At 39.6% G+C, this 27,615-nt stretch overlaps 1 protein-coding gene across 1 annotated transcript; it reads left to right on the forward strand.

The window, feature by feature from the left end:
* The first annotated feature begins 1,483 nt into the window (after positions 1 to 1,483).
* On the forward strand, positions 1,484 to 20,793 carry LOC117550671 (troponin I, fast skeletal muscle-like). The gene is made up of 7 exons (XM_034223151.1): positions 1,484 to 1,550; positions 12,195 to 12,224; positions 12,393 to 12,429; positions 13,352 to 13,480; positions 15,424 to 15,513; positions 16,843 to 17,019; positions 19,045 to 20,793. Exons 2-7 carry the CDS (start codon positions 12,214 to 12,216, stop codon positions 19,123 to 19,125), a joined length of 525 nt encoding a protein of 174 aa, XP_034079042.1. The 5' UTR covers positions 1,484 to 1,550; positions 12,195 to 12,213; the 3' UTR covers positions 19,126 to 20,793.
* Positions 20,794 to 27,615: the final 6,822 nt, after the last annotated feature.

A 27,615-nucleotide genomic window follows, 5' to 3' on the forward strand; every position in this document is an offset into this window, starting at 1 on the left:
ACTAAACATGGAGAAGCAGCGTTCAGTTATTATGCTCCAAATATCTGGAACAAACTCCCAGAAACCTGCAGGTCCGCTGCAACTCTGACTACTTTTAAATCCAGCAAGAAGACTTTTCTTTTTGTCGCTGCTTTTAATTGAACTATTCATATCTTAGACTGCACTGTAACTTTTATCCATGTACTTTTTTCTTTTAATGTTTAATTGACAGCACTGTAACTTTTATCCATGTATTTTTATTTTTTTTTAATTTTTTTTTTAATGTTTATTTTATTAGCTTTTCTTTTTAATGACTGATTTTAAATGCCATTTTCTTAATGTCTTTCATTTTTTGTAAAGCACTTTGAATTGCCTTGTGTTGAAAAGTGCTATATAAATAAACTTGCCTTGCCTTGCCTTGCCTTTAAAGGTCGTTTTCTCAAAATGAGTTTTTTCTCCTACTCTGAGTTCGAAATTTCAACTTCAGTAGCACGTAGATACACCAAACCTTCCAGTTATATTCCTATTAATATTATGAAGGCTTTTACAGAAGGGTTTGTTCATATATAATTCATAGCCTGAATTATACAACATTGTATACCTAAAAACATGGCGAAAATGGATATTTTAGGGCTGTTGACAGTATTTTCTGATTTATGGAGTGATGAAAAGAGATATCCAAAATCCCTTCTGTAAAAGCCTTAGATACTAATATGACTACAAAATGAAAGAAGAATTTTGAATCTGGCTATATCCAAAGTTCAGATTTCGATTCCTGAAATGTGTTAAAATATGTGCATATTTAATGAGATAATGGATAATTTGCATATTTAAACATGCTATTTCAGAAACTTGTAATACAAAAGACAATTGCCTTATTGTAAGTAATTAACTGGAGAAATTTCTAGCTGATACCTTTAAGTTAAAAAAAATTACCCTATTCACCTGGGGTGTCTCGCCTTATTAAATCCCTTCACAAACACATCATGTATTTATGCAAAAGTAATGTGTAAAATAAATGTCGTGCAGTTAAAAATATAGAGATATTTTACTTATGAGATGTACTGTTGTTGTGTATTGTAAATACTCAAAGAAATTACCTTATAATTAATGAAGTACTTTAGTAAATGTACCTCCACTGTTTTTCTACATAATCAAAACCAACCCTTCTTACAAGATAATATTTGTGAAGGGGAATTCTCTAAAAAATAAAAGCCTCCCACCACTGGAGGAGTCTACAAAATAAAAGCATGATTAGAGCTGTATATTTATATAATATATTAACTTTTAATTACAAAATGCCTGTGTGGTTTAATCACTTTTTCTGATGAGGATAAGACAGATAACAATCTTAAAGGGCGGGTTATTATAATGATGGGGGGGGGGGGGGGCAGATGACACTGGACTGTATTTCATGACCTTGGCAGCCCATTGGTTTGACAGTAATCCACTGCCATACAGAGAAAGTGGAGGATTTAAAGGCTATCGCACATTGCAATATATACCTTCCTAACTCTGGCTGTGTCTGTAGTCGCCGAGCACTCTGCCTCCGAGACAGCAAGACCTTTCCTGTGAGTTTTACACGAGATGGAGAGTGTTTTTTACTGCTTTGCATGCCCATTGTTTGCAGGACAGCAGGTAGAAACGCTTCAAATTGTCAGTATGGGTGTTTAGTTTAGTTACATTTGGATTTTGTCGAAGAAAAAACTTTAATTTATTTTAATTTAGCTGTTTTTTTAATTAATTTTATCTGTTTAAAAAGCCATCCAGTCATCTGTTGGGCTTTTATTTTGAAAAGCATGCCTCATCCAGAGCTTTTTGTAATCAATGGGGCTTTTATTTCTGAATAACAACCCTTTGTCTAAGCTTTTTGTTATTCTTGTGGGCATTTATTTTGAAAAACAAGCCTCATTTTAAGCTTAAATAGGATCTTTTTCATGTTTTAGCACCCGACAATAGCTTCTTGAAGGTCGTTTTGCGTGTTTATTTGACTACTCGTACTCTTGTAACCCGAGAGGTAGTATTTTCTTTGTATCTATGTGGAAACACGGGTGGCAACGCGGTGATTTACGGCCCGCTGATGTGGCGCGCTGTAAGCTAACACCACTTCAAGAAGGGCTTCTGAAAGAGGATCCTCCGGTGTTTATCTCTCCTGTCAGCGCCGAGGCTCGGGAGGAAAACCTCGTCTAATCTGCAGGAACTTTAATCCCCGAGCGTTAAATTTAGCCCGTTTTCTCCGCACACATTCAGATGTTAAAGCGACGCCAACGCTTTATTTAACAAACAAGGCTACGGTGACAGAGAAGCTTCTAGCAGATACTTAGTCAAGGTCTTGTTCTGTCTTTTGTAGTTTTAGGTCATGTGGCAATGACATTTTGTATGTGGAGAAATAAACTGGTGTAAACTTCAGTTTTAGACTTTAACAAACTACTATTTTTACCTTTTTTATATTTAACTTGTACTTTGCCAACGTTTTTCTGATCTTTTCCATGGAGATGATAAAGCAAATTAAGTGGAGGACAGTAAATGTACTCTTCCTCAAAACAAGTTTTATTTGGCATTTGTATAACTCTTGTTGCTATAAGATGTATGCAGGGGCGCCGCTTGCGAACAGGCAACTGCTTGGGGCCCCGGACCAGAAGGGGGCCCCCAAAGAAGGTAGATTAAGAGGGTCCACAGCAACGACAACATGAAACACCCTTTCATGTACTGCAACGACATGTCGGGAAACCCCCTCAAGGCGGCCCCATGCATAGTGCGCCGTAAAATAATGCTTCTTCGCGGGGGGGGGGCACCACTGTTGGTGATGAAAGCTGGTTCGAGGGGGGGCCCCCAGTGAATGTTTGCCTAGGGCCCCCACAGACTCTAGAATCGCCACTGGCTGTATGTATACAACATTCAGTTATTTTGCTGTAACTTTAAAATAATCTGCAGGAACTTTAATCCCTGAGCGTTAAATTTAGCCCGTTTTCTCCACAGACATTCAGATGTTAAAGCGACGCCAACACTTTATTTAACAAACAAGGCTACGGAGATACAGAAGCTTCTACTTCTTCTCATTTTAGGTATATGTCTCTCTTTTCTCTCTTGAAGGTTTAATGGCAATAACATTTAGATTTTTGATATATCTTTAAAAAAAGAATTTCAGTCAGGGGTTTACTTTGTTTTACTCATAACTTTCCCAAAGTCTTTCTGCTCCTTGGAGAAAACAGTAAATGTACTTATATTTTACATACATGTTTTCTCTTGTAGTTTTAGTCTCTTCTATATCTTTAAGATAATTGGAGACAGTTTTCAGTCTTTGAGGAGAAAAAGCTGGTGTTTAAGACTTTAACGAAGCACTATTTTGAGTATTTTCAATATTTAAACCAAATTAAGTGGAGGACAGTAAATGTACTCATGTCTTCGAAATTACAAGTTTCATTTGGCATTTTTACAAGTATAACTCTTGTAGCTTTTAGTCTACGAGACTTTAACGTATACCATTTTGAGTTTTTTTAAATATTTAACTTGTACATTACCATCGTTTTTCTGATCTTTTCTATGGAGATGCTAAACCAAATGAAGCGGAGGACAGTACATGTACTTTTGTACTCTCCTTATTCAAAATTACAAGTTGTATTTGAAGTATAACTCGTGTTGCTTTAGGTCATATGTAAATAACATTTATTTATTTTGCTGTAACTTTAAGATGATTCAAGTTTTCAGTGTCCGGAGACTTCAACGCTTGTCCTATTTTTGAGTATTTTAAATATCTAACTTGTACCATGGAGATGACAGTAAATGTACTTATGTACTATTCTTCTCATAAACAACACATTTCATCCTAGATATATGTTTTCTCTTGTAGTTTTACTGTAGGTCATGTGGCAATGACATTTTACTATATCTTTAAGATAATTGGTGACCGTTTTCAGTCTTCGGGGAGAAATAAACTGGTGCAAAATTCAGTTTTAGACTTTAACAACGTACTATTTAAAAAAAGATGGTACTTTACCAACGTTTTTCCGATATTTTCTATGGAGATGCTAAACCAAACTAAATGGACAGTAAATGTACTTTTGTACTATTCTTCTTCACAGTTTCACGTTTTATTTTAAGTATAACTCTTGTAGCTTTAGGTTATATGGAAATAAAAGGCATATTAATTTTTACTGTATTTAACAGATAACTTGTGAGGTATTCAGTGTTCAGTCTTCGGAGGGAAACATGGTGTAAACTTTAGTGGTTGAAACACAATTTGAAGGTCTTTTATTTCCATTTTATACTCAACTACTCTCTCTGAAAGTGCATTAGTAGTAGACTCATAGATGTATATACGTTCCCGGTCAAGATTTAACATGCAAGATTAGTTTAAAAACCATCCTGTTAAAGATAAAATCTCTATAAATAAAGTGTAAAACCTATATATTGTGCTCTCTAAGGAATTCAACTACTAATAGCATTTTAAGTATTTAAAATGATCCCTACTTTGTTTACAATAAAATGCTGCTTCCTTGAATACATCAATAATAATTTGATGATTTTGCATCCGGAGTACTTTGACATTTGTAGTACATTTGGAGGCTTGTGTACTTTTACACGAGTACGTATTTCTGAGAGGTTTTTTGCTTAAGTAGTAATACTTTTATTTAAGTAAAGATCTAGATATTTATCCACCACAAGTCTTCTTTTTGTTTGTAATCAATTCTCCTACAATGAACAGTTTTTTCTCTGGTTTTCCGTAACTTCATGAACTTTTCTTACCAATATCTTTTCTTTTTTAGATACTCCTTTAAGCCCGGTGGGTTTTAAATGTTAATGCCATTGTACCCTCGTGTCTGTACTTCAGTCAGTGTGAAGGGAATTAACTGTTCTGAGGTCAGTTATTTTCACCGTAACGTCTCGGCTTCGTGTTTCTTCGAAGCCTCCGGAGACAATCCTAAACTCCAGTTACTTAAGAACAAAAACCACAGCCTATATTTAACCGTGATATTATCCCAGCTCCAAAGCCAACGTGTTGTTATGGCCCCTTGAGTTTGGAGGGTCTTAAAATACCCCGAGAGCCCCGGAGACCCTCCACCTGTTGCTGGTTCACAGATGACGGCCATTTGTTCCCGAGGCAGAAATGTGTTTTGGGATTCCTGCGCCGAGTCTCTTCTTTTAAGACGAGCCCGCTGTCATTTATTTTTTAAACATAATGAAGATGTTGGGAACAGCTGAGGCTCCGGGAATAGATTTTTAATCCATCACTCCGTCACTATCCGGACTCTCACAACAGGGGAAGTCAAGTTCATGTAGATGGATGTCGTATCAAATAACTAAGTACACTTATTCAGGTGCTGTAATTCAATATCATTTTTAAGATACTTCTATACTTCATTATCTTCAGTGCTTCTTTATACTCCACTACTTTTTTGCTGCACTACATTTCTAGTTAATAGTAAATGGTTCCAAATATTGTGGTAAATAAACATTACATTAGAAATTGTAAGTGTTTAAAGCAACAAAGAAGTACATTAAATAGTTATGGGGTTAGGGTTGAGTTGGCAGTTTGTTGACCTGATTTTGTTGTAGCCTACTACTGGTTGTTATGTAACTTTTTGATGGTATTGCTGCAGCATGTAAAGCTAATTGTTGTGTGTCTGTGTGTGTGTGTGTGTGTGTGTGTGTGTGTGTGTGTGTGTGTGTGTGTGTGTGTGTGTGTGTGTGTGTGTGTGTGTGTGTGTGTGTGTGTGTGTGTGTGTGTGTGTGTGTGTGTGTGTGTGTGTGTGTGTGTGTAGCAGTAATTCGTACAAAGGATAATCTTTGAGAATGAAACTGAAACAAAGTCATGTATAAGTCTAAAAGCTGACTTGCTAATTTAATGCTAACATGCTAAAAATCTAGCATGTTATTATGCTATGGGCTAGCGTTTAGCATGTAACATTTATCATGTTACTGTACCTTCATTTAGTGAGTAGATATACTCAAATGTAACATTTAAAGTTACGATGAAACTAACAGCATGTTAGCATAACTTCATATAGTGAGTAAATGTGTTTAAATTAAGCCTTTATAGTTAACTTGTAATCTAACAGCATGTTAGCATTAGCCTCCCATTAGCAAAAAACATGGTAGCAGCTAGGCTAATCTTCATGTGGTCCGCATGAGAAAACCTCACATTATATATGTAAAATTAACAAAAGCTAACAAACTACACATTACCAATACATTCCTGGTGGTAATACAAATAGCAGAACCCTAAAACCTGTATAGTAAAATTAAAAAAATACAATTGTAAACAATGGTTATCAGTTTTAGAAGTTTTTATGATTCATACCCAGAAATACTTTATAATACTTTTCTGATCCCAGGTTTGTAGGCATTGTACTAACATATCTAACCATAAGCAGAACTATAGTGTACTAATACTATTGGTAAGAATGGGGTGTATGGTGATAGTTTAATGCAGAATAGTTTAGAGTAACACTTTGACCTGTTGGTGGTACTACAATAAAAAAGTAATTCTCTTTTGAAAGTAATATCCTGGACAATCCATCCCATCATTTCTTGGTGTTATTTGCAGCCCAGTTGTCTGGACCTCCATCTCTGGGTCTATATTTATCCGCTGTGGTGCTTTGAGGCATTAACGCGGCCTCAGTTACAAAGCCCAGAGCAGATAAATGTCCTGGATAAACATGGACGTCCTAAGATAGAAGCGAGTTGATCCGAACCTGACATGTGAGACTCTGCAGCGAGGAGGAGACACAGGGCTTTAAACGAGAAGTAATAACCTTAATGAATACATGTAAAGTACTTATGAACAGATGGTATTTTTGTTTGTCAGCGAAAAACTAAATTGCGTTCAGAGAATTTGTGTGAAATTCGGCTAAAAACACGCTTTCATCAAACTGGTTTAATGTGAGTTACCTGGTAACTTATAGATTCTTAATTTACTGTCCAGAGGGTCATGTTCTCAATTATTATAACGTATATTAGTTTATATACTGTAATCAAGCTGATGACACGTAATCGATATATTACTATTAATATTAATATAATGAACGTACTTATTGTTATTATCATAATTTGTATTATTTGACTATTACTTTTTTCTTTATTCATTATTATTAATATATTATTAATACAAGTAAAATAATCCTAAATCACAATGTGAGCTTCACTTTGTCCTCTCAATAAAATACAATTAAGTCTACAGCCTTGTTGGCGTTCCTGAGAGAAAAAACATCCCTTTTTTTATTTAAATATTAATAAAACATGTTATTTATAATGTGCTTTTCCTGGTGCTCAACGCGCTTTACAAGCAAGTAATGCCTCCAAACATATAATTACAATCGAACCGAAACCCACTTTAAGACTAGAAGTAAACACTCTCATACAAGCACTGTGTGAACTGTGTTTGACAGAGATTTTAAAATGTTGTATGTGTTAGGGACTCATTTGCCCTAGTGTCCTCTTTCGCCCTCTGACGCAGATGCTCCAGCCTCGAGCAGCCGTAATCTCCCTCAAGGAGGGGCTGCCCGAGCAAGTTGTTGTTGTTGTTACCAGTTTGTGAGCGGGCAGCTCTCGGTCAGAGATAGTTATTGTTGTGGGACACCTGGAACACATCCTTCTCGGGGCGTAGATGACCCCGAGCCATAAGCGACAACAAATCTGTTTAGTCTATCTAGTGAAGAATGTTGATTACCCTCAGCGAAACTAGTTAAAACCTCATACGAGAGGAAGGGGTCTTCAGAATTGATTTGGCATCTCCACCGTGTGGTCAGACCATGACCCGTGACCCGGCCGAAGCTCCAAATAAACCGTCAGTGTTTTCCATCAGAGCTCCAGCTCTCCTCGTGTCTCTCTGAGTCCTGACTCCATCAGAGCTCCAGCTCTCCTCGTCTCTCTGAGTCCTGACTCCATCAAAGCTCCAGCTCTCCTCGTGTCTCTCTGAGTCCTGACTCCATCAGAGCTCCAGCTCTCCTCGTGTCTCTCTGAGTCCTGACTCCATCAAAGCTCCAGCTCTCCTCGTGTGTCTCTGAGTCCTGACTCCATCAGAGCTCCAGCTCTCCTCGTGTCTCTCTGAGTCCTGACTCCATCAGAGCTCCAGCTCTCCTCGTCTCTCTCTGAGTCCTGACTCCATCAGAGCTCCAGCTCTCCTCGTGTCTCTCTGAGTCCTGACTCCATCAGAGCTCCAGCTCTCCTCGTCTCTCTCTGAGTCCTGACTCCATCAAAGCTCCAGCTCTCCTCGTGTGTCTCTGAGTCCTGACTCCATCAGAGCTCCAGCTCTCCTCGTCTCTCTCTGAGTCCTGACTCCATCAAAGCTCCAGCTCTCCTCGTGTGTCTCTGAGTCCTGACTCCATCAGAGCTCCAGCTCTCCTCGTGTCTCTCTGAGTCCTGACTCCATCAGAGCTCCAGTTCTCCTCGTGTCTCTCTGAGTCCTGACTCCATCAAAGCTCCAGCTCTCCTCGTGTGTCTCTGAGTCCTGACTCCATCAAAGCTCCAGCTCTCCTCGTGTGTCTCTGAGTCCTGACTCCATCAGAGCTCCAGCTCTCCTCGTCTCTCTCTGAGTCCTGACTCCATCAAAGCTCCAGCTCTCCTCGTGTCTCTCTGAGTCCTGACTCCATCAAAGCTCCAGCTCTCCTCGTGTGTCTCTGAGTCCTGACTCCATCAGAGCTCCAGCTCTCCTCGTGTCTCTCTGAGTCCTGACTCCATCAAAGCTCCAGCTCTCCTCGTCTCTCTGAGTCCTGACTCCATCAAAGCTCCAGCTCTCCTCGTCTCTCTGAGTCCTGACTCCATCAAAGCTCTAGCTCTCCTCGTGTCTCTCTGAGTCCTGACTCCATCAGAGCTCCAGCTCTCCTCGTGTCTCTCTGAGTCCTGACTCCATCAAAGCTCCAGCTCTCCTTGTGTCTCTTTGAGTCCTGACTCCATCAAAGCTCCAGCTCTCCTCGTGTCCCTCTGAGTCCTGACTCCATCAAAGCTCCAGCTCTCCTCGTGTCTCTCTGAGTCCTGACTCCATCAAAGCTCCAGCTCTCCTCGTGTCTCTCTGAGTCCTGACTCCATCAAAGCTCCAGCTCTCCTTGTGTCTCTCTGAGTCCTGACTCCATCAAAGCTCCAGCTCTCCTCGTGTCTCTCTGAGTCCTGACTCCATCAAAGCTCCAGCTCTCCTCGTGTCTCTCTGAGTCCTGACTCCATCAGAGCTCCAGCTCTCCTCGTGTCTCTCTGAGTCCTGACTCCATCAGAGCTCCAGCTCTCCTCGTGTCTCTGAGTCCTGACTCCATCAGAGCTCCAGCTCTCCTCGTGTCTCTGAGTCCTGACTCCATCAGAGCTCCAGCTCTCCTCGTGTCTCTCTGAGTCCTGACTCCATCAAAGCTCCAGCTCTCCTCGTGTGTCTCTGAGTCCTGACTCCATCAAAGCTCCAGCTCTCCTCGTCTCTCTGAGTCCTGACTCCATCAGAGCTCCAGCTCTCCTCGTCTCTCTGAGTCCTGACTCCATCAAAGCTCCAGCTCTCCTCGTCTCTCTGAGTCCTGACTCCATCAAAGCTCCAGCTCTCCTCGTGTCTCTCTGAGTCCTGACTCCATCAGAGCTCCAGCTCTCCTCGTCTCTCTGAGTCCTGACTCCATCAAAGCTCCAGCTCTCCTCGTCTCTCTGAGTCCTGACTCCATCAAAGCTCCAGCTCTCCTCGTGTCTCTCTGAGTCCTGACTCCATCAAAGCTCCAGCTCTCCTCGTGTCTCTCTGAGTCCTGACTCCATCAAAGCTCCAGCTCTCCTCGTGTCTCTCTGAGTCCTGACTCCATCAGAGCTCCAGCTCTCCTCGTGTCTCTCTGAGTCCTGACTCCATCAAAGCTCCAGCTCTCCTCGTCTCTCTGAGTCCTGACTCCATCAAAGCTCCAGCTCTCCTCGTGTCTCTCTGAGTCCTGACTCCATCAAGCTCCAGCTCTCCTCGTGTCTCTCTGAGTCCTGACTCCATCAAAGCTCCAGCTCTCCTCGTGTCTCTCTGAGTCCTGACTCCATCAGAGCTCCAGCTCTCCTCGTGTCTCTCTGAGTCCTGACTCCATCAGAGCTCCAGCTCTCCTCGTATCTCTCTGAGTCCTGACTCCATCAGAGCTCCAGCTCTCCTCGTGTCTCTCTGAGTCCTGACTCCATCAGAGCTCCAGCTCTCCTCGTGTCTCTGAGTCCTGACTCCATCAGAGCTCCAGCTCTCCTCGTGTCTCTCTGAGTCCTGACTCCATCAAAGCTCCATCTCTCCTCGTGTCTCTCTGAGTCCTGACTCCATCAAAGCTCCAGCTCTCCTCGTGTCTCTCTGAGTCCTGACTCCATCAGAGCTCCAGCTCTCCTCGTGTCTCTCTGAGTCCTGACTCCATCAAAGCTCCAGCTCTCCTCGTGTCTCTCTGAGTCCTGACTCCATCAGAGCTCCAGCTCTCCTCGTGTCTCTCTGAGTCCTGACTCCATCAAAGCTCCAGCTCTCCTCATGTCTCTCTGAGTCCTGACTCCATCAGAGCTCCAGCTCTCCTCGTGTCTCTCTGAGTCCTGACTCCATCAAAGCTCCATCTCTCCTCGTGTCTCTCTGAGTCCTGACTCCATCAAAGCTCCAGCTCTCCTCGTGTCTCTCTGAGTCCTGACTCCATCAGAGCTCCAGCTCTCCTCGTGTCTCTCTGAGTCCTGACTCCATCAAATCTCCAGCTCTCCTCGTGTCTCTCTGAGTCCTGACTCCATCAAAGCTCCAGCTCTCCTCGTGTCTCTCTGAGTCCTGACTCCATCAGAGCTCCAGCTCTCCTCGTGTCTCTCTGAGTCCTGACTCCATCAGAGCTCCAGCTCTCCTCGTGTGTCTCTGAGTCCTGACTCCATCAAAGCTCCAGCTCTCCTCGTGTCTCTCTGAGTCCTGACTCCATCAGAGCTCCAGCTCTCCTCGTGTCTCTCTGAGTCCTGACTCCATCAGAGCTCCAGCTCTCCTTGTGTCTCTCTGAGTCCTGACTCCATCAAAGCTCTAGCTCTCCTCGTGTCTCTCTGAGTCCTGACTCCATCAGAGCTCCAGCTCTCCTCGTGTCTCTCTGAGTCCTGACTCCATCAAAGCTCCAGCTCTCCTCGTGTCTCTCTGAGTCCTGACTCCATCAAAGCTCCAGCTCTCCTCATGTCTCTCTGAGTCCTGACTCCATCAAAGCTCCAGCTCTCCTCGTGTCTCTCTGAGTCCTGACTCCATCAGAGCTCCAGCTCTCCTCGTGTCTCTCTGAGTCCTGACTCCATCAAAGCTCCAGCTCTCCTCGTATCTCTCTGAGTCCTGACTCCATCAGAGCTCCAGCTCTCCTCGTGTCTCTCTGAGTCCTGACTCCATCAGAGCTCCAGCTCTCCTTGTGTCTCTGAGTCCTGACTCCATCAGAGCTCCAGCTCTCCTCGTGTCTCTCTGAGTCCTGACTCCATCAAAGCTCCATCTCTCCTCGTGTCTCTCTGAGTCCTGACTCCATCAGAGCTCCAGCTCTCCTCGTGTCTCTCTGAGTCCTGACTCCATCAGAGCTCCAGCTCTCCTCGTGTCTCTCTGAGTCCTGACTCCATCAGAGCTCCAGCTCTCCTCGTGTCTCTGAGTCCTGACTCCATCAGAGCTCCAGCTCTCCTCGTGTCTCTGAGTCCTGACTCCATCAAAGCTCCAGCTCTCCTCGTGTCTCTCTGAGTCCTGACTCCATCAAAGCTCCAGCTCTCCTCGTGTCTCTGAGTCCTGACTCCATCAGAGCTCCAGCTCTCCTCGTCTCTCTGAGTCCTGACTCCATCAGAGCTCCAGCTCTCCTCGTGTCTCTCTGAGTCCTGACTCCATCAAAGCTCCAGCTCTCCTCGTGTCTCTCTGAGTCCTGACTCCTATTGCTTCAGAAGTTTCCCTCCCAGTATGTGTCTGTCTGTGTCGTGGTGGATAATGCTTATGTTTATATGTAACATGGAGAGTGTGTTTTATCTGAGAATGGATCGTGTTTTTCTGCTGCAAGCTTGCCTTGAATTTCCCTTCAAAGAACAAGATTTATTTTTAAATTAAAGCTGATTTTGTGAATTGTGACGAAGAAAGTTAGCGTTGTTTTTTGCTGTCTTGAAATAAATGAAGATACAGATATTCCTTTCATCAACAATAAGGTAACACTTGATACGTAACATCAAATAAGTGGGGGTTATGTTAACGTGTTTTTGTCACTCAGTTTATCAGAATGTGTTATTTGTATAAATGGTACAGGTGTCGTTGTAATGCTTTGTCTTTCATGTTCCTCTTCAAGCCGGGATTCTGCTGCTACCATGGCAGATGAGTAAGTTCAGTTTATTAATATTATATTGTTGTGTGATTCTCCAAATAGAAATGTTTGAGGCTTTTAGCCATGAGCATCAAACACTTTAAAACACTCCTCATTATAAAAACAGATTAAATGATTTATTGAAAACATTATTGTCCTGTTTTCTGTTTTGTTCTCCTGCAGGAAGAGACTGTCTGCGAGGCGTAAGCATACTCTGAAAGTAAGACATTTAGTTTTTATTCTCCACGAAGAAAAGCAGAGCTGTATTTATAGATTTACAAAATCCTCTTCTTCATGTCTCTTCCACATCAACATGTGTCCCCTCTTCTTCATGTCTCTTCTACATCAACATGTGTCCCCTCTTCTCCATGTCTCTTCTACATCAACATGTGTCCCCTCTTCTTCATGTCTCTTCTACATCAACATGTGTCCTCTCTTCTTCATGTCTCTTCTACATCAACATGTGTCCCCTCTTCTTCATGTCTCTTCTACATCAACATGTGTCCCCTCTTCTTCATGTCTCTTCTACATCAACATGTGTCCCCTCTTCTTCATGTCTCTTCTAAATCAACATGTGTCCCCTCTTCTTCATGTCTCTTCTACATCAACATGTGTCCCCTCTTCTTCATGTCTCTTCTACATCAACATGTGTCCCCTCTTCTTCATGTCTCTTCTACATCAACATGTGTCCCCTCTTCTTCATGTCTCTTCTTCATCAACATGTGTCCCCTCTTCTTCATGTCTCTTCTACATCAACATGTCCTCTGTGGAAAGAGACTCTGAAAGTTTCAGGAACAAAGATTCTCTCTCTTTTTGTCCTGATCCATTTTTATAAAAACCAGATTTTGGACACTTGATGATGTCATAACGATGTTTTGTCTTGTGTAGCCATTAGCCAATCAGCAACCAAGGTAACCCCCCCCCCCCTTATTTTCATCTAAAGTAACAGACAGAGAATCAGCACTTTGGAAACAGGGCTGAAACAGAGGGGATTATGGGTAATGCTGCAATGATCTGTTTGGTGTTTCAGCCAATCAGAGACAGGCTCTGGATATATCTGAGAGCTGGGATATACTGATGAAGAACAGGATGATAGGGGACCTTTAAGATATTAAAAGGTTGCACGACGTCCTCCTCCACAGGGATCCATGCTGCTGGTTGCCACAAATCTGTTGGACGCTGAATCGAATGTGAAAGTGTCGGAGAGAGAGAAGTTCCTGGAGGAGAAGGTTCCTGCTCTGGAGCTGCCGTACTCCAGGGACGAGCTGCTGGTGAGATCCACTGTGTGAGGGGGGGGGGGAGCATGGAAAGAAATCTAACTATAAATATATATACAATGATTGGCTGCTGGAGATTGTGGTGAAATGTGATTGGTTAAAAGAGGACGCCCATAGGAGCTGATAAATGCAGCTGTGGCGTGACTGAACGTACATTTAGACTCTTTTACTCCCAATAATACATTAAATCAAAACATTATGACTTTTTCCTGAGGATTTTTACTATTTTTGTAGTTTTTTTTTACATGACAAAATGTTACCCTCCAACTAAAAGCAATTGTTGATGTTTTTTTGGAGATATTACGACATTTTGCCTCAAAATACTGCAACTCTTTTCTTGAAATACTAACAAAAATGTTAAAATAACTTTCTCTAAATATTGTGAATTGTCTTGTTATCTTTTGGGGGGCAGGGTCACGGCTATTATGACTTATTTTCCTAATAATACTTCAGCTCTTTTCTTGAAATATTATGGCTTTTTTTCTCCAAATATTTCAACACTTTTCCCTTAAAATATAACGACTTTTCCCCAAAATACTACTGCTTTTTCATTTACCACAACAGTTGGACCCCTCAAAAGTAATATATTTAGTCAGATAAAAGGGTTCCCAGCACACACTCTGTGTCTGTTTTATGGGTTCACGACATGAGACACGTAAGGCAAGGCAAGGCAAGGCAAGGCAAGGCAAGGCAAGGCAAGGCAAGGCAAGGCAAGGCAAGGCAAGGCAAGGCAAGGCAAGGCAAGGCAAGGCAAGGCAAGGCAAGGCAAGGCAAGGCAAGGCAAGGCAAGGCAAGGCAAGGCAAGGCAAGGCAAGGCAAGGCAAGGCAAGGCCAAGGCAAGGCAGCAAGGCAAGGCAAGGCAAGGCAAGGCAAGGCAAGGCAAGGCAAGGCAAGGCAAGGCAAGGCAAGGCAAGGCAAGGCAAGGCAAGGCAAGGCAAGGCAAGGCAAGGCAAGGCAAGGCAAGGCAAGGCAAGGCAAGGCAGGCAAGGCAAGGCAAGGCAAGGCAAGGCAAGGCAAGGCAAGGCAAGGCAAGGCAAGGCAAGGCAAGGCAAGGCAAGGCAAGGCAAGGCAAGGCAAGGCAAGGCAAGGCAAGGCAAGGCAAGGCAAGGCAAGGCAAGGCAAGGCAAGGCAAGGCAAGGCAAGGCAAGGCAAGGCAAGGCAAGGCAAGGCAAGGCAAGGCAAGGCAAGGCAAGGCAAGGCAAGGCAAGGCAAGGCAAGGCAAGGCAGGCAAGGCAAGGCAGCAAGGCAAGGCAAGGCAAGGCAAGGCAAGTTTATTTATATAGCACTTTTCAACACAAGGCAATTCAAAGTGCTTTACAAAAAATGAAAGACATTAAGAAAATGGCATTTTTAAAATCAGTCATTAAAAAGAAAAGCTAATAAAATAAACATTAAAAGAAAAAATACATGGATAGAAGTTACAGTGCAGTTTAAGATGTGAATAGTTCAATTAAAAGCAGCGACAAAAAGAAAAGTTTTCAGCCTGGATTTAAAGTCAGAGTTGCAGCGGACCGGCAGGGTTAGGGTTAGGTAGATTTAGTTAGAAAAAGACAAGGGATGCATCCTGACACACTCTAAAAACAAACACAGACACACCTCTAATAAAAGAACTAATAAAAGTACACACTGCTCCGTCAAATCTCTAAATATTCAAAAACATTTAAAAAGGAAAACACTAGTACAAACATGGACATTCAAAATTCACAATCAAATAAATAAATGAATAGGCCGCTATTGTATAGTGGCCTACATCCTATGATGTGCTCATTTGTGCAATAGCTGCTGGGATAAAACCGTTTTTATACCGCTTCGTTCTTCTCTTTGGGACGACTGACCTCCGGCCCGAAGCAAGAAGCTTAGATTCTGAGCGCAGAGGGTGCAGTCATCGTCTAATATGGATAACCGCTGTAACTGCCTGACGGGTTTTTTCTCTTCAGGGGCTTGTTAAGACACTCCATGATCAGATCGACCTCGGAGAGGAGGAGAGATACAGCATCGAGTTCAAACTGAACATGGTGCTCAACGAGGTGAGACACTTACTTCTGACTAGAACTGGGAAGTAGTGGAGTACAAATACTTTGTTCCTGTACTTAAGTACATTTTTCTGGTATCAGTACTTTACTCCACTACTTATTTTCTGACGACTTTTTACTTTCTACTTCTCACATGTTGAACACAAATACCTGTACTTTCTACTTCTCACATGTTGAACACAATACCTGTACTTTCTACTTCTCACATGTTGAACACAAATACCTGTACTTTCTACTTCTTACATGTTGAACTCAAATACCTGTACTTTCTACTTCTTACATGTTGAACTCAAATACCTGTACTTTCTACTTCTTACATGTTGAACTCAAATACCTGTACTTTCTACTTCTTACATGTTGAACTCAAATACCTGTACTTTCTACTTCTTACATGTTGAACACAAATACCTGTACTTTCTACTTCTTACATGTTGAACTCAAATACCTGTACTTTCTACTTCTTACATGTTGAACTCAAATACCTGTACTTTCTACTTCTTACATGTTGAACACAAATACCTGTACTTTCTACTTCTTACATGTTGAACTCAAATACCTGTACTTTCTACTTCTTACATGTTGAACTCAAATACCTGTACTTTCTACTGCTCTCATTTTCCAAACAGCTGGTTCCTTTAGTCTGAATGTGTGTTTGATGCGTGATCATTATTCTTTAGAGTCATTGCGTGCCTATTGATTTGAACACGATCCGTGTATCCATCATTTCCTGGTCTTCTCTAAAGAAGAGGGACCAATGGAAACGTTGTCATGTTGCCGTTGTTCAGCATGGAAACATTCATTAGCTAACAATGACATTATTGTTCTATTAATATAAAGGGAGGTCAGGTACTCTTTAAAGCAGCTGCTAGTTATGGGTACTTTCTACTGAAGTACATTTCAAAGCCTCTTTACTTTCACTTGAGTAAAGAAGTTTAGTCAGTACTTCTACTTTCACCAGAGTATTTTTAAACACGAGTATCTGTACTTCTACTTGAGTGAATGATGTGTGTACTTCTACCATCTCTGCCAACAACACCACTCATTCAGGAAGTTAAAACACGTCGTGTGCGGAAACAGCTTCAGCGCAGAAATGACAATCTGAAGTCCTTCTGCGATGAGACCATAAGACTGACTTATTCATGTTTAACTCTAGACTCTCTACTGTTCAAACTGCTGACGCTCATGTTTTCGGCTCGATGGGTTCCTCTCCTTGAGTATATTTTGGTAGTTTAAGTGATGAATTAGAGGACAAGTGTTCCTCTTTTATCTCTACATAACACACCCCTCTGGAAGTCTGATCTTCTGTCCTGATTCCTCCTGAAGGTCCGAGACCTCAACATAAAGATTGTGGATCTGAGGGGAAAGTTCAAGAGACCCCGTCTGAAGAAAGTCAGAATGTCTGCAGACGCCATGTTGAAAGCTCTTCTGGGCTCAAAACACACCGTGAACATGGACCTGAGAGCAGGTCTGAAGCAGGTCAAGAAGGAGGTCAAAGAGGAGGTGAGGACTCTTTAAAGTAGAGACACTACATACTGATACACACCTGAACATCAGCAGGAGAGGACTCTTTAAAGTAGAGACACTACATACTGACATACACCTGAACATCAGCAGGAGAGGACTCTTTAAAGTAGAGACACTACATACTGATATACACCTGAACATCAGCAGGAGAGGACTCTTTAAAGTAGAAACACTACATACTGATATACACCTGAACATCAGCAGGAGAGGACTCTTTAAAGTAGAGACACTACATACTGATATACACCTGAACATCAGCAGGAGAGGACTCTTTAAAGTAGAGACACTACATACTGATATACACCTGAACATCAGCAGGAGAGGACTCTTTAAAGTAGAGACACTACATACTGATATACACCTGAACATCAGCAGGAGAGGACTCTTTAAAGTAGAGACACTACATACTGATATACACCTGAACATCAGCAGGAGAGGACTCTTTAAAGTAGAGACACTACATACTGATATACACCTGAACATCAGCAGGAGAGGACTCTTTAAAGTAGAGACACTACATACTGATATACACCTGAACATCAGCAAGAGAGGACTCTTTAAAGTAGAGACACTACATACTGATATACACCTGAACATCAGCAGGAGAGGACTCTTTAAAGTAGAGACACTACATACTGATATAAACCTGAACATCAGCAGGAGAGGACTCTTTAAAGTAGAGACACTACATACTGATATACACCTGAACATCAGCAGGAGAGGACTCTTTAAAGTAGAGACACTACATACTGATATACACCTGAACATCAGCAGGAGAGGACTCTTTAAAGTAGAGACACTACATACTGACATACACCTGAACATCAGCAGGAGAGTACTCTTTAAAGTAGAGACACTACATACTGATATACACCTGAACATCAGCAGGAGAGGACTCTTTAAAGTAGAGACACTACATACTGATATACACCTGAACATCAGCAGGAGAGGACTCTTTAAAGTAGAGACACTACATACTGATATACACCTGAACATCAGCAGGAGAGGACTCTTTAAAGTAGAGACACTACATACTGATATACACCTGAACATCAGCAGGAGAGGACTCTTTAAAGTAGAGACACTACATACTGATATACACCTGAACATCAGCAGGAGAGGACTCTTTAAAGTAGAGACACTACATACTGATATACACCTGAACATCAGCAGGAGAGGACTCTTTAAAGTAGAGACACTACATACTGATAAAGCGTCTTTAGCCCTTATTTATATCAGCACTTAAAGCTCAATCCAGAACTATTTTTATTCCTTTATTCATTTTACTAAACCAAGAACGAACGTAATTCAGCAGCTAAAAGAAATCCAAGTATGTTTCCGACTTCTGTGATTTTGATCCATCCTAAAATGTAATGGGTTCTTCCTTATCCTATTCAACACCATTTCAACACATTTCTTGAAAACCAGACATCTAGTTTTCCATAATCCTGCTGACAAACCAAATGCAAAAACAACTTGGCAAACTTTAAAAAAAGCGAATTAGGTGCATTCCCATAGACTGGTTAGAAGCGAAGTATGTATGGCTATACACACACAGTTTTGTCAGAAGCTTGGAAGTTGGGTAAGCTTTACTCACAACTGTAATCCGCCAGTAAACATAGAAGAAGAAGTGGTTGCAAACTGGAAACGTAACAGGTCCCCTTGGCCGCCTAACCATCTTCGAGACAAAAAGAAGACATGTGTTCTCCTGTAGAGAGATGAGGTCTAATTAATGCAATATTGTAAAACACAAGCAAAGGCTGCCAACAGCTGAACCGTCATGCTATTTTCAACAAAACCACTTAAAGCAAGTGTAAATAACATTTTGTTCAATATCGTTTTGACGTTTCCATACAGCTTTTGTAATGTAATTCCTGTAACTATCAGAATGAACCTTTTGGCTTTCGTTTAGAATATTTGATCCGTGTTCATCCCCTTCTGTATTTTATATTTTGTACTGGTCATTGCTTTAAATAAATGAAATATCTTCTGTGTTCACAGGACAAGCAGCTGCGCGATGCCGGAGATTGGCGTAAGAACATTGAAGACAAGTCTGATAGGAAGAAGATGTTCGATAGTTAAATGTGATTGTTGCAGGTCTGATGTCTTTGTAACTGAAGAGTTTTATTCCAAAATGCTTCATATCCACATTAAAAACCTACATTATACTTGTATTGACTGCCGTGGAAGGATATATGTTAAAACATTTGAATACTTTGGATAATCGTTGATGTAAAATGACTCAAGCTAAGAAATATGATAGTGTTTATGGTACAGTAAGTGATGAATGAAAGTCCAATTAATTCAATTAAAGTATTTTTATCTAATGCATAAGTTCAGTTTCACAGTTTTTACTTACATTTACTAAAATCTGTAATAAATGTCGGGTAGATGAGACTGGTTTCTGGATATTTTGCGTTGGAACAAAACTCTTCAGTTGAATCCAAGCTGCCTTCTGCTTTTGTCTGTATTGACACTGTAGTGTGATTAATTTGTACTGTATGTACTGATGTAAGTATTAGTACACGAGTGGTAAATCCATCCTGCTGTTCTCTGACATCTGACTTATGCTTCTGCAGCAAAACATTGCTAAACCTGCTAGAAACCTACCTTTCTCTACACAAAAACTAAACTCCAGTAATCAAATGACCTAATTCAATAGTATTTGATAACCTACATTTTCTCTTATTCTAAAACTGACCATGCCAATTTTCGGCAGCCATTCGTCTCACGTATAGAAATAGACCATTCCCAGTAAAAGAGGAAAATTGTTTAACGCTAGCCAATAAATTGGGTTAGCCTGGCAAGCTAACGCTCAGTAATGGATGAAACAATCACAAGTTGCTTTAGCATGTCAAGCTAACAGTCAAGGATATATGAACAAAACCACAAGCTGCGTTAGCATGTCCAGCTAAAAGTCAGTAATGGATAAAAAAAAACACACATGGCGTTAGCCTGGCAAGCTAACGGTCACCAATGGATGAAACAACCACAAGTTGTGTTATCTTTTCAAGCTAACGGTCAGTAATGGATGAAACAACCACGAGTTGTGTTATCTTTTCAAGCTAACGGTCAGTAATGGATGAAACAACCACGAGTGGTGTTATCTTTTCAAGCTAACGGTCACCAATGGATGAAACAACCACAAGTGGTGTTATCTTTTCAAGCTAACGGTCAGTAATGGATGAAACAACCACGAGTTGTGTTATCTTTTCAAGCTAACGGTCACCAATGGATGAAACAACCACAAGTTGTGTTATCTTTTCAAGCTAACAGTCACCAATGGATGAAACAACCACAAGTGGTGTTATCTTTTCAAGCTAACGGTCAGTAATGGATGAAACAACCACGAGTGGTGTTATCTTTTCAAGCTAACGGTCACCAATGGATGAAACAACCACAAGTGGTGTTATCTTTTCAAGCTAACGGTCAGTAATGGATGAAACAACCACGAGTTGTGTTATCTTTTCAAGCTAACGGTCAGTAATGGATGAAACAACCACGAGTTGTGTTATCTTTTCAAGCTAACGGTCACCAATGGATGAAACAACCACGAGTTGTGTTAGCATGGCAAGCTAACGGGCAGCAAAAGTGATTTAAAAAACCCAGAACTTAGATTGCAGAAGTATAACTCAGCCCTCGTCTGTACTAAACAACATCATGCGATCTTTTCTAAGCTGTTCAAACAGAACTGTGATGTACTTTAATCGTCTTGTTGCTGTCACATTAAATACAGAAGCTTCATGTTCATCTTGTTCACAGTCTGGTTGCATTTGTAAACACTCACGGGTCCAACAGCTGCAGATCTATACAGAAACAAATCAAGTTTAAGACCTTCAGCTACAGATCCTTATCAAAGAGGGGCATTCTTTAAAACTGTAGGCAAGAAATTAAAACATTACACAGAGATACCTTCATTTGGATTTAACAGACCAGTATGAATGCCTTTTATTGGGCACCAACTCTCCGAAGTTGCTAATCATTTCACTGTTACTGACCCTAAATGTAATGCTACTTTCCTCATGCTAACGTTATGCTAATCCCTAGCTAGTTTTCAAAAGACTAATGAGACTTAAGGATCTTTAAAAGGTTTATATCTTTACAGTTAAACCCTAGCCATTAGCTAACGTTTGTTGTACCGTTAGCATGAACATCAGGTAGATTAGTTGGTGCTTATCGGTTAAGGAAAAGCTCTTTGACATTCATAGCAGTACAAATTACACCCATTATAGTCGAATTGAAGTCTATTTCACATTTTAAGCCTGCATTTTTTTAACTGATACAAAGCCTTTTCATATCAATATCAGACATGGAAAGGTCTTGAGTATTTTCCAGTTGGAGCAGATAAGGTGAGATATTAAATCTAGTGCCATTATTTCTTAATATTACAGTCAAAATGGTTTTGTATTCCCAATAATGACCTTTATCTTCTTGTTTCTTGCAGAGGAACTGGAGTGAGCTGGTGTGTTTTCTGCAGAGGTACAGTAGGTTCATTCAGTTTCCTGTTGCTATCAGATAATATAGGATAAGATATAATGGCATTGAGTCCGGTATCAAGTCTAATCTATTGAGAGAAATATATGTAAAAGTTGCCAAAATATCAATGTAAAAAATATAAAACAGGTTATTTTTTGTACATTTTTTTATTCATTAAGTCGTTTTTTTTTTTTTAATTAAAGGCCACACTAGAAAATAAAGTTCACATTAAAGCCCAGGCACAATTGTTTAATTTGAAATGCTTCTATTTAACCGTAAAAACATTAAATACGTTTTTTATATTTGTGTGTGTACTACTGTATAGCATTCTCGCGTACAAGTTACATAAAGCCTTAGCTATTGCTGCATTTAGTCAAGAAAAAAAATAAATAATAATACATGTTCATTACATTTAAACAAATTGGCTAACATACAGCCCACTCACTCCTGGATATGACTTTCAATGGTTGTGTGGGATATTTAAAAATAACAAAAGAAAAGTTAAATATCCTTGATGATACAGTCCATGTGTCCGTAAGCCCAGCCTTCTAGCATGCAACTGTATGCACATAAAAACCCTAAAGATTGCATGTAAACTCACATCCAGCCTATTTTACAGACCTACAAAAGGTGCATCATGCTATTATTTAGCCTTAAATATTGGCTTATTTCCAGCTACCTGACATATTTTCTGTGATGCAAGGGTCTTTGGTTCGTCGTCGATTAACTAGACGGACCAAAAATAATCTGTGGTCGGAATCTAAATACAAAAGAGGCTGTGATTTGGCCTTGAGTTTGACTCTCAACATCCTCAACATTGTCTTGTGTTTGGCCTCCCGTTCCTCCGGGTTACTGCAGGTTATATTTGGCAGCTGTATCATATCCTCAGAAAAAAACAGCTGCCTTCTCATTTCCACTCTCAGCAGACAGAATTAGAAAAGAGAAGACGGAGCAGGAGAGCTGCGAACATCCAGAATACACTGTGTGTTTAACCTGTGGGAATATCAGAGGTTATTTATACACAGAGATGGTAGAAGTACACACATCCTTTACTCAAGTAGAAGTACAGATACTCATGTTTAAAAATACTCTGGTGAAAGTAGAAGTACTGACTAAACTTCTTTACTCAAGTGAAAGTAAAGAGGCTTTGAAATGTACTTCAGTAGAAAGTACCCATAGCTAGCAGCTGCTTTAAAGAGTACCTGACCACCCTTTATATTAATAGAACAATAATGTCATTGTTAGCTAATGAATGTTTCCATGCTGAACAACGGCAACATGACAACGTTTCCATTGGTCCCTCTTCTTTAGAGAAGACCAGGAAATGATGGATATACGGATCGTGTTCAAATCAATAGGCACGCAATGACTCTAAAGAATAATGATCACGCATCAAACACACATTCAGACTAAAGGAACCAGCTGTTTGGAAAATGAGAGAAGTAGAAAGTACAGGTATTTGAGTTCAACATGTAAGAAGTAGAAAGTACAGGTATTTGAGTTCAACATGTAAGAAGTAGAAAGTACAGGTATTTGAGTTCAACATGTAAGAAGTAGAAAGTACAGGTATTTGAGTTCAACATGTAAGAAGTAGAAAGTACAGGTATTTGAGTTCAACATGTAAGAAGTAGAAAGTACAGGTATTTGAGTTCAACATGTAAGAAGTAGAAAGTACAGGTATTTGAGTTCAACATGTAGAAGTAGAAAGTACAGGTATTTGAGTTCAACATGTAAGAAGTAGAAAGTACAGGTATTTGGGTTCAACATGTAAGAAGTAGAAAGTACAGGTATTTGAGTTCAACATGTAATAAGTAGAAAGTACAGGTATTTGAGTTCAACATGTAAGAAGTAGAAAGTACAGGTATTTGAGTTCAACATGTAAGAAGTAGAAAGTACAGGTATTTGAGTTCAACATGTAAGAAGTAGAAAGTACAGGTATTTGGGTTCAACATGTAAGAAGTAGAAAGTACAGGTATTTGAGTTCAACATGTAATAAGTAGAAAGTACAGGTATTTGAGTTCAACATGTAAGAAGTAGAAAGTACAGGTATTTGAGTTCAACATGTAAGAAGTAGAAAGTACAGGTATTTGAGTTCAACATGTAAGAAGTAGAAAGTACAGGTATTTGGGTTCAACATGTCAGAAGTAGAAAGTACAGGTATTTGAGTTCAACATGTAAGAAGTAGAAAGTACAGGTATTTGGGTTCAACATGTAAGAAGTAGAAAGTACAGGTATTTGAGTTCAACATGTAAGAAGTAGAAAGTACAGGTATTTGAGTTCAACATGTGAGAAGTAGAAAGTACAGGTATTAGAGTTCAACATGTAAGAAGTAGAAAGTACAGGTATTTGGGTTCAACATGTAAGAAGTAGAAAGTACAGGTATTTGAGTTCAACATGTGAGAAGTAGAAAGTACAGGTATTTGAGTTCAACATGTAAGAAGTAGAAAGTACAGGTATTTGAGTTCAACATGTAAGAAGTAGAAAGTACAGGTATTTGAGTTCAACATGTAAGAAGTAGAAAGTTCAGGTATTTGAGTTCAACATGTAAGAAGTAGAAAGTACAGGTATTTGTGTTCAACATGTAAAAAGTAGAAAGTTCAGGTATTTGAGTTCAACATGTAAGAAGTAGAAAGTACAGGTATTTGAGTTCAACATGTGAGAAGTAGAAAGTACAGGTATTTGAGTTCAACATGTAAGAAGTAGAAAGTACAGGTATTTGAGTTCAACATGTAAGAAGTAGAAAGTACAGGTATTTGAGTTCAACATGTAAGAAGTAGAAAGTACAGGTATTTGAGTTCAACATGTAAGAAGTAGAAAGTTCAGGTATTTGAGTTCAACATGTAAGAAGTAGAAAGTTCAGGTATTTGTGTTCAACATGTAAGAAGTAGAAAGTACAGGTATTTGAGTTCAACATGTAAGAAGTAGAAAGTACAGGTATTTGAGTTCAACATGTAAGAAGTAGAAAGTACAGGTATTTGTGTTCAACATGTAAGAAGTAGAAAGTACAGGTATTTGGGTTCAACATGTGAAGAAGTAGAAAGTACAGGTATTTGAGTTCAACATGTAAGAAGTAGAAAGTACAGGTATTTGTGTTCAACATGTGAAGAAGTAGAAAGTACAGGTATTTGGGTTCAACATGTAAGAAGTAGAAGTACAGGTATTTGGGTTCAACATGTGAGAAGTAGAAAGTACAGGTATTTGTGTTCAACATGTGAGAAGTAGAAAGTACAGGTATTTGGGTTCAACATGTAAGAAGTATAAAGTACAGGTATTTGTGTTCAACATGTAAAAAGTAGAAAGTACAGGTATTTGTTTTCAACATGTAAGAAGTAGAAAGTACAGGTATTTGTGTTCAACATGTAAGAAGTAGAAAGTACAGGTATTTGTGTTCAACATGTGAGAAGTAGAAAGTACAGGTATTTGGGTTCAACATGTAAGAAGTAGAAAGTACAGGTATTTGAGTTCAACATGTAAGAAGTAGAAAGTACAGGTATTTGGGTTCAACATGTAAGAAGTAGAAAGTACAGGTATTAGTGTTCAACATGTAAGAAATACAAAGTACAGGTATTTGGGTTCAACATGTAAGAAGTAGAAAGTACAGGTATTAGTGTTCAACATGTAAGAAATACAAAGTACAGGTATTTGGGTTCAACATGTAAGAAGTAGAAAGTACAGGTATTTGGGTTCAACATGTAAGAAGTAGAAAGTACAGGTATTTGAGTTCAAAGTGTAAGAAGTAGAAAGTACAGGTATTTGTGTTCAACATGTAAGAAGTAGAAAGTACAGGTATTTGTGTTCAACATGTAAGAAGTAGAAAGTACAGGTATTTGGGTTCAACATGTAAGAAGTAGAAAGTACAGGTATTTGTGTTCAACATGTAAGAAGTAGAAAGTACAGGTATTTGGGTTCAACATGTAAGAAGTAGAAAGTACAGGTATTTGTGTTCAACATGTAAGAAGTAGAAAGTACAGGTATTTGAGTTCAACATGTAAGAAGTAGAAAGTACAGGTATTTGGGTTCAACATGTAAGAAGTAGAAAGTACAGGTATTTGTGTTTAACATGTAAGAAGTAGAAAGTACAGGTATTTGGGTTCAACATGTAAGAAGTAGAAAATACAGGTATTTGTGTTCAACATGTAAGAAGTAGAAAGTACAGGTATTTGGGTTCAACATGTAAGAAGTAGAAAGTACAGGTATTAGTGTTCAACATGTAAGAAATACAAAGTACAGGTATTTGGGTTCAACATGTAAGAAGTAGAAAGTACAGGTATTTGGGTTCAACATGTAAGAAGTAGAAAGTACAGGTATTTGGGTTCAACATGTAAGAAGTAGAAAGTACAGGTATTTGTGTTCAACATGTAAGAAGTAGAAAGTACAGGTTTTTGTGTTCAACATGTGAGAAGTAGAAAGTACAGGTATTTGAGTTCAACATGTAAGAAGTAGAAAGTACAGGTATTTGGGTTCAACATGTAAGAAGTAGAAAGTACAGGTTTTTGTGTTCAACATGTGAGAAGTAGAAAGTACAGGTATTTGAGTTCAACATATAAGAAGTAGAAAGTACAGGTATTTGTGTTCAACATGTAAAAAGTAGAAAGTACAGGTATTTGTTTTCAACATGTAAGAAGTAGAAAGTACAGGTATTTGTGTTCAACATGTAAGAAGTAGAAAGTACAGGTATTTGTGTTCAACATGTGAGAAGTAGAAAGTACAGGTATTTGTGTTCAACATGTAAGAAGTAGAAAGTACAGGTATTTGGGTTCAACATGTAAGAAGTAGAAAGTACAGGTATTTGAGTTCAACATGTAAGAAGTAGAAAGTACAGGTATTTGGGTTCAACATGTAAGAAGTAGAAAGTACAGGTATTAGTGTTCAACATGTAAGAAATACAAAGTACAGGTATTTGGGTTCAACATGTAAGAATTAGAAAGTACAGGTATTAGTGTTCAACATGTAAGAAATACAAAGTAGAGGTATTTGGGTTCAACATGTAAGAAGTAGAAAGTACAGGTATTTGAGTTCAAAGTGTAAGAAGTAGAAAGTACAGGTATTTGTGTTCAACATGTAAGAAGTAGAAAGTACAGGTATTTGGGTTCAACATGTAAGAAGTAGAAAGTACAGGTATTTGAGTTCAACATGTAAGAAGTAGAAAGTACAGGTATTTGAGTTCAACATGTGAGAAGTAGAAAGTACAGGTATTAGAGTTCAACATGTAAGAAGTAGAAAGTACAGGTATTTGGGTTCAACATGTAAGAAGTAGAAAGTACAGGTATTTGAGTTAAACATGTGAGAAGTAGAAAGTACAGGTATTTGAGTTCAACATGTAAGAAGTAGAAAGTACAGGTATTTGAGTTCAACATGTAAGAAGCAAGAAAGTACAGGTATTTGAGTTCAACATGTAAGAAGTAGAAAGTTCAGGTATTTGAGTTCAACATGTAAGAAGTAAAGTACAGGTATTTGTGTTCAACATGTAGTAAAAGTTCAGGTATTTGAGTTCAACATGTAAGAAGTAGAAAGTTACAGGTATTTGAGTTCAACATGTGAAGAAGTAGAAAGTACAGGTATTTGAGTTCAACATGTGAAGAAGTAGAAAGTACAGGTATTTGAGTTCAACATGTAAGAAGTAGAAAGTACAGGTATTTGAGTTCAACATGTAAGAAGTAGAAAGTACAGGTATTTGAGTTCAAACATGTAAGAAGTAGAACGTACAGGTATTTGAGTTCAACATGTAGAAGTAGAAAGTACAGGTATTTGAGTTCAACATGTAAGAAGTAGAAAGTTCAGGTATTTGTGTTCAACATGTAAGAAGTAGAAAGTACAGGTATTTGAGTTCAACATGTAAGAAGTAGAAAGTACAGGTATTTGAGTTCAACATGTAAGAAGTAGAAAGTACAGGTATTTGTGTTCAACATGTAAGAAGTAGAAAGTACAGGTATTTGGGTTCAACATGTAAGAAGTAGAAAGTACAGGTATTGGGTTTCAACATGTGAGAAGTAGAAAGTACAGGTATTTGTGTTCAACATGTGAGAAGTAGAAAGTACAGGTATTTGGGTTCAACATGTAAGAAGTAGAAAGTACAGGTATTTGGGTTCAACATGT

Source organism: Gymnodraco acuticeps, unplaced genomic scaffold (assembly GCF_902827175.1).
Source record: "Gymnodraco acuticeps unplaced genomic scaffold, fGymAcu1.1, whole genome shotgun sequence".
In the NCBI taxonomy this organism is placed as follows: domain Eukaryota; kingdom Metazoa; phylum Chordata; class Actinopteri; order Perciformes; family Bathydraconidae; genus Gymnodraco; species Gymnodraco acuticeps.

Excerpts from the sequence above, each read along its gene's own strand:
- LOC117550671 (XM_034223151.1), top strand. Across the intron at positions 12,430-13,351 it reads GGCGTAAGCATACTCTGAAA|GGATCCATGCTGCTGGTTGC; the intron begins GTAAGACATTTA and ends CCTCCTCCACAG. Across the intron at positions 15,514-16,842 it reads TGAACATGGTGCTCAACGAG|GTCCGAGACCTCAACATAAA; the intron begins GTGAGACACTTA and ends TTCCTCCTGAAG.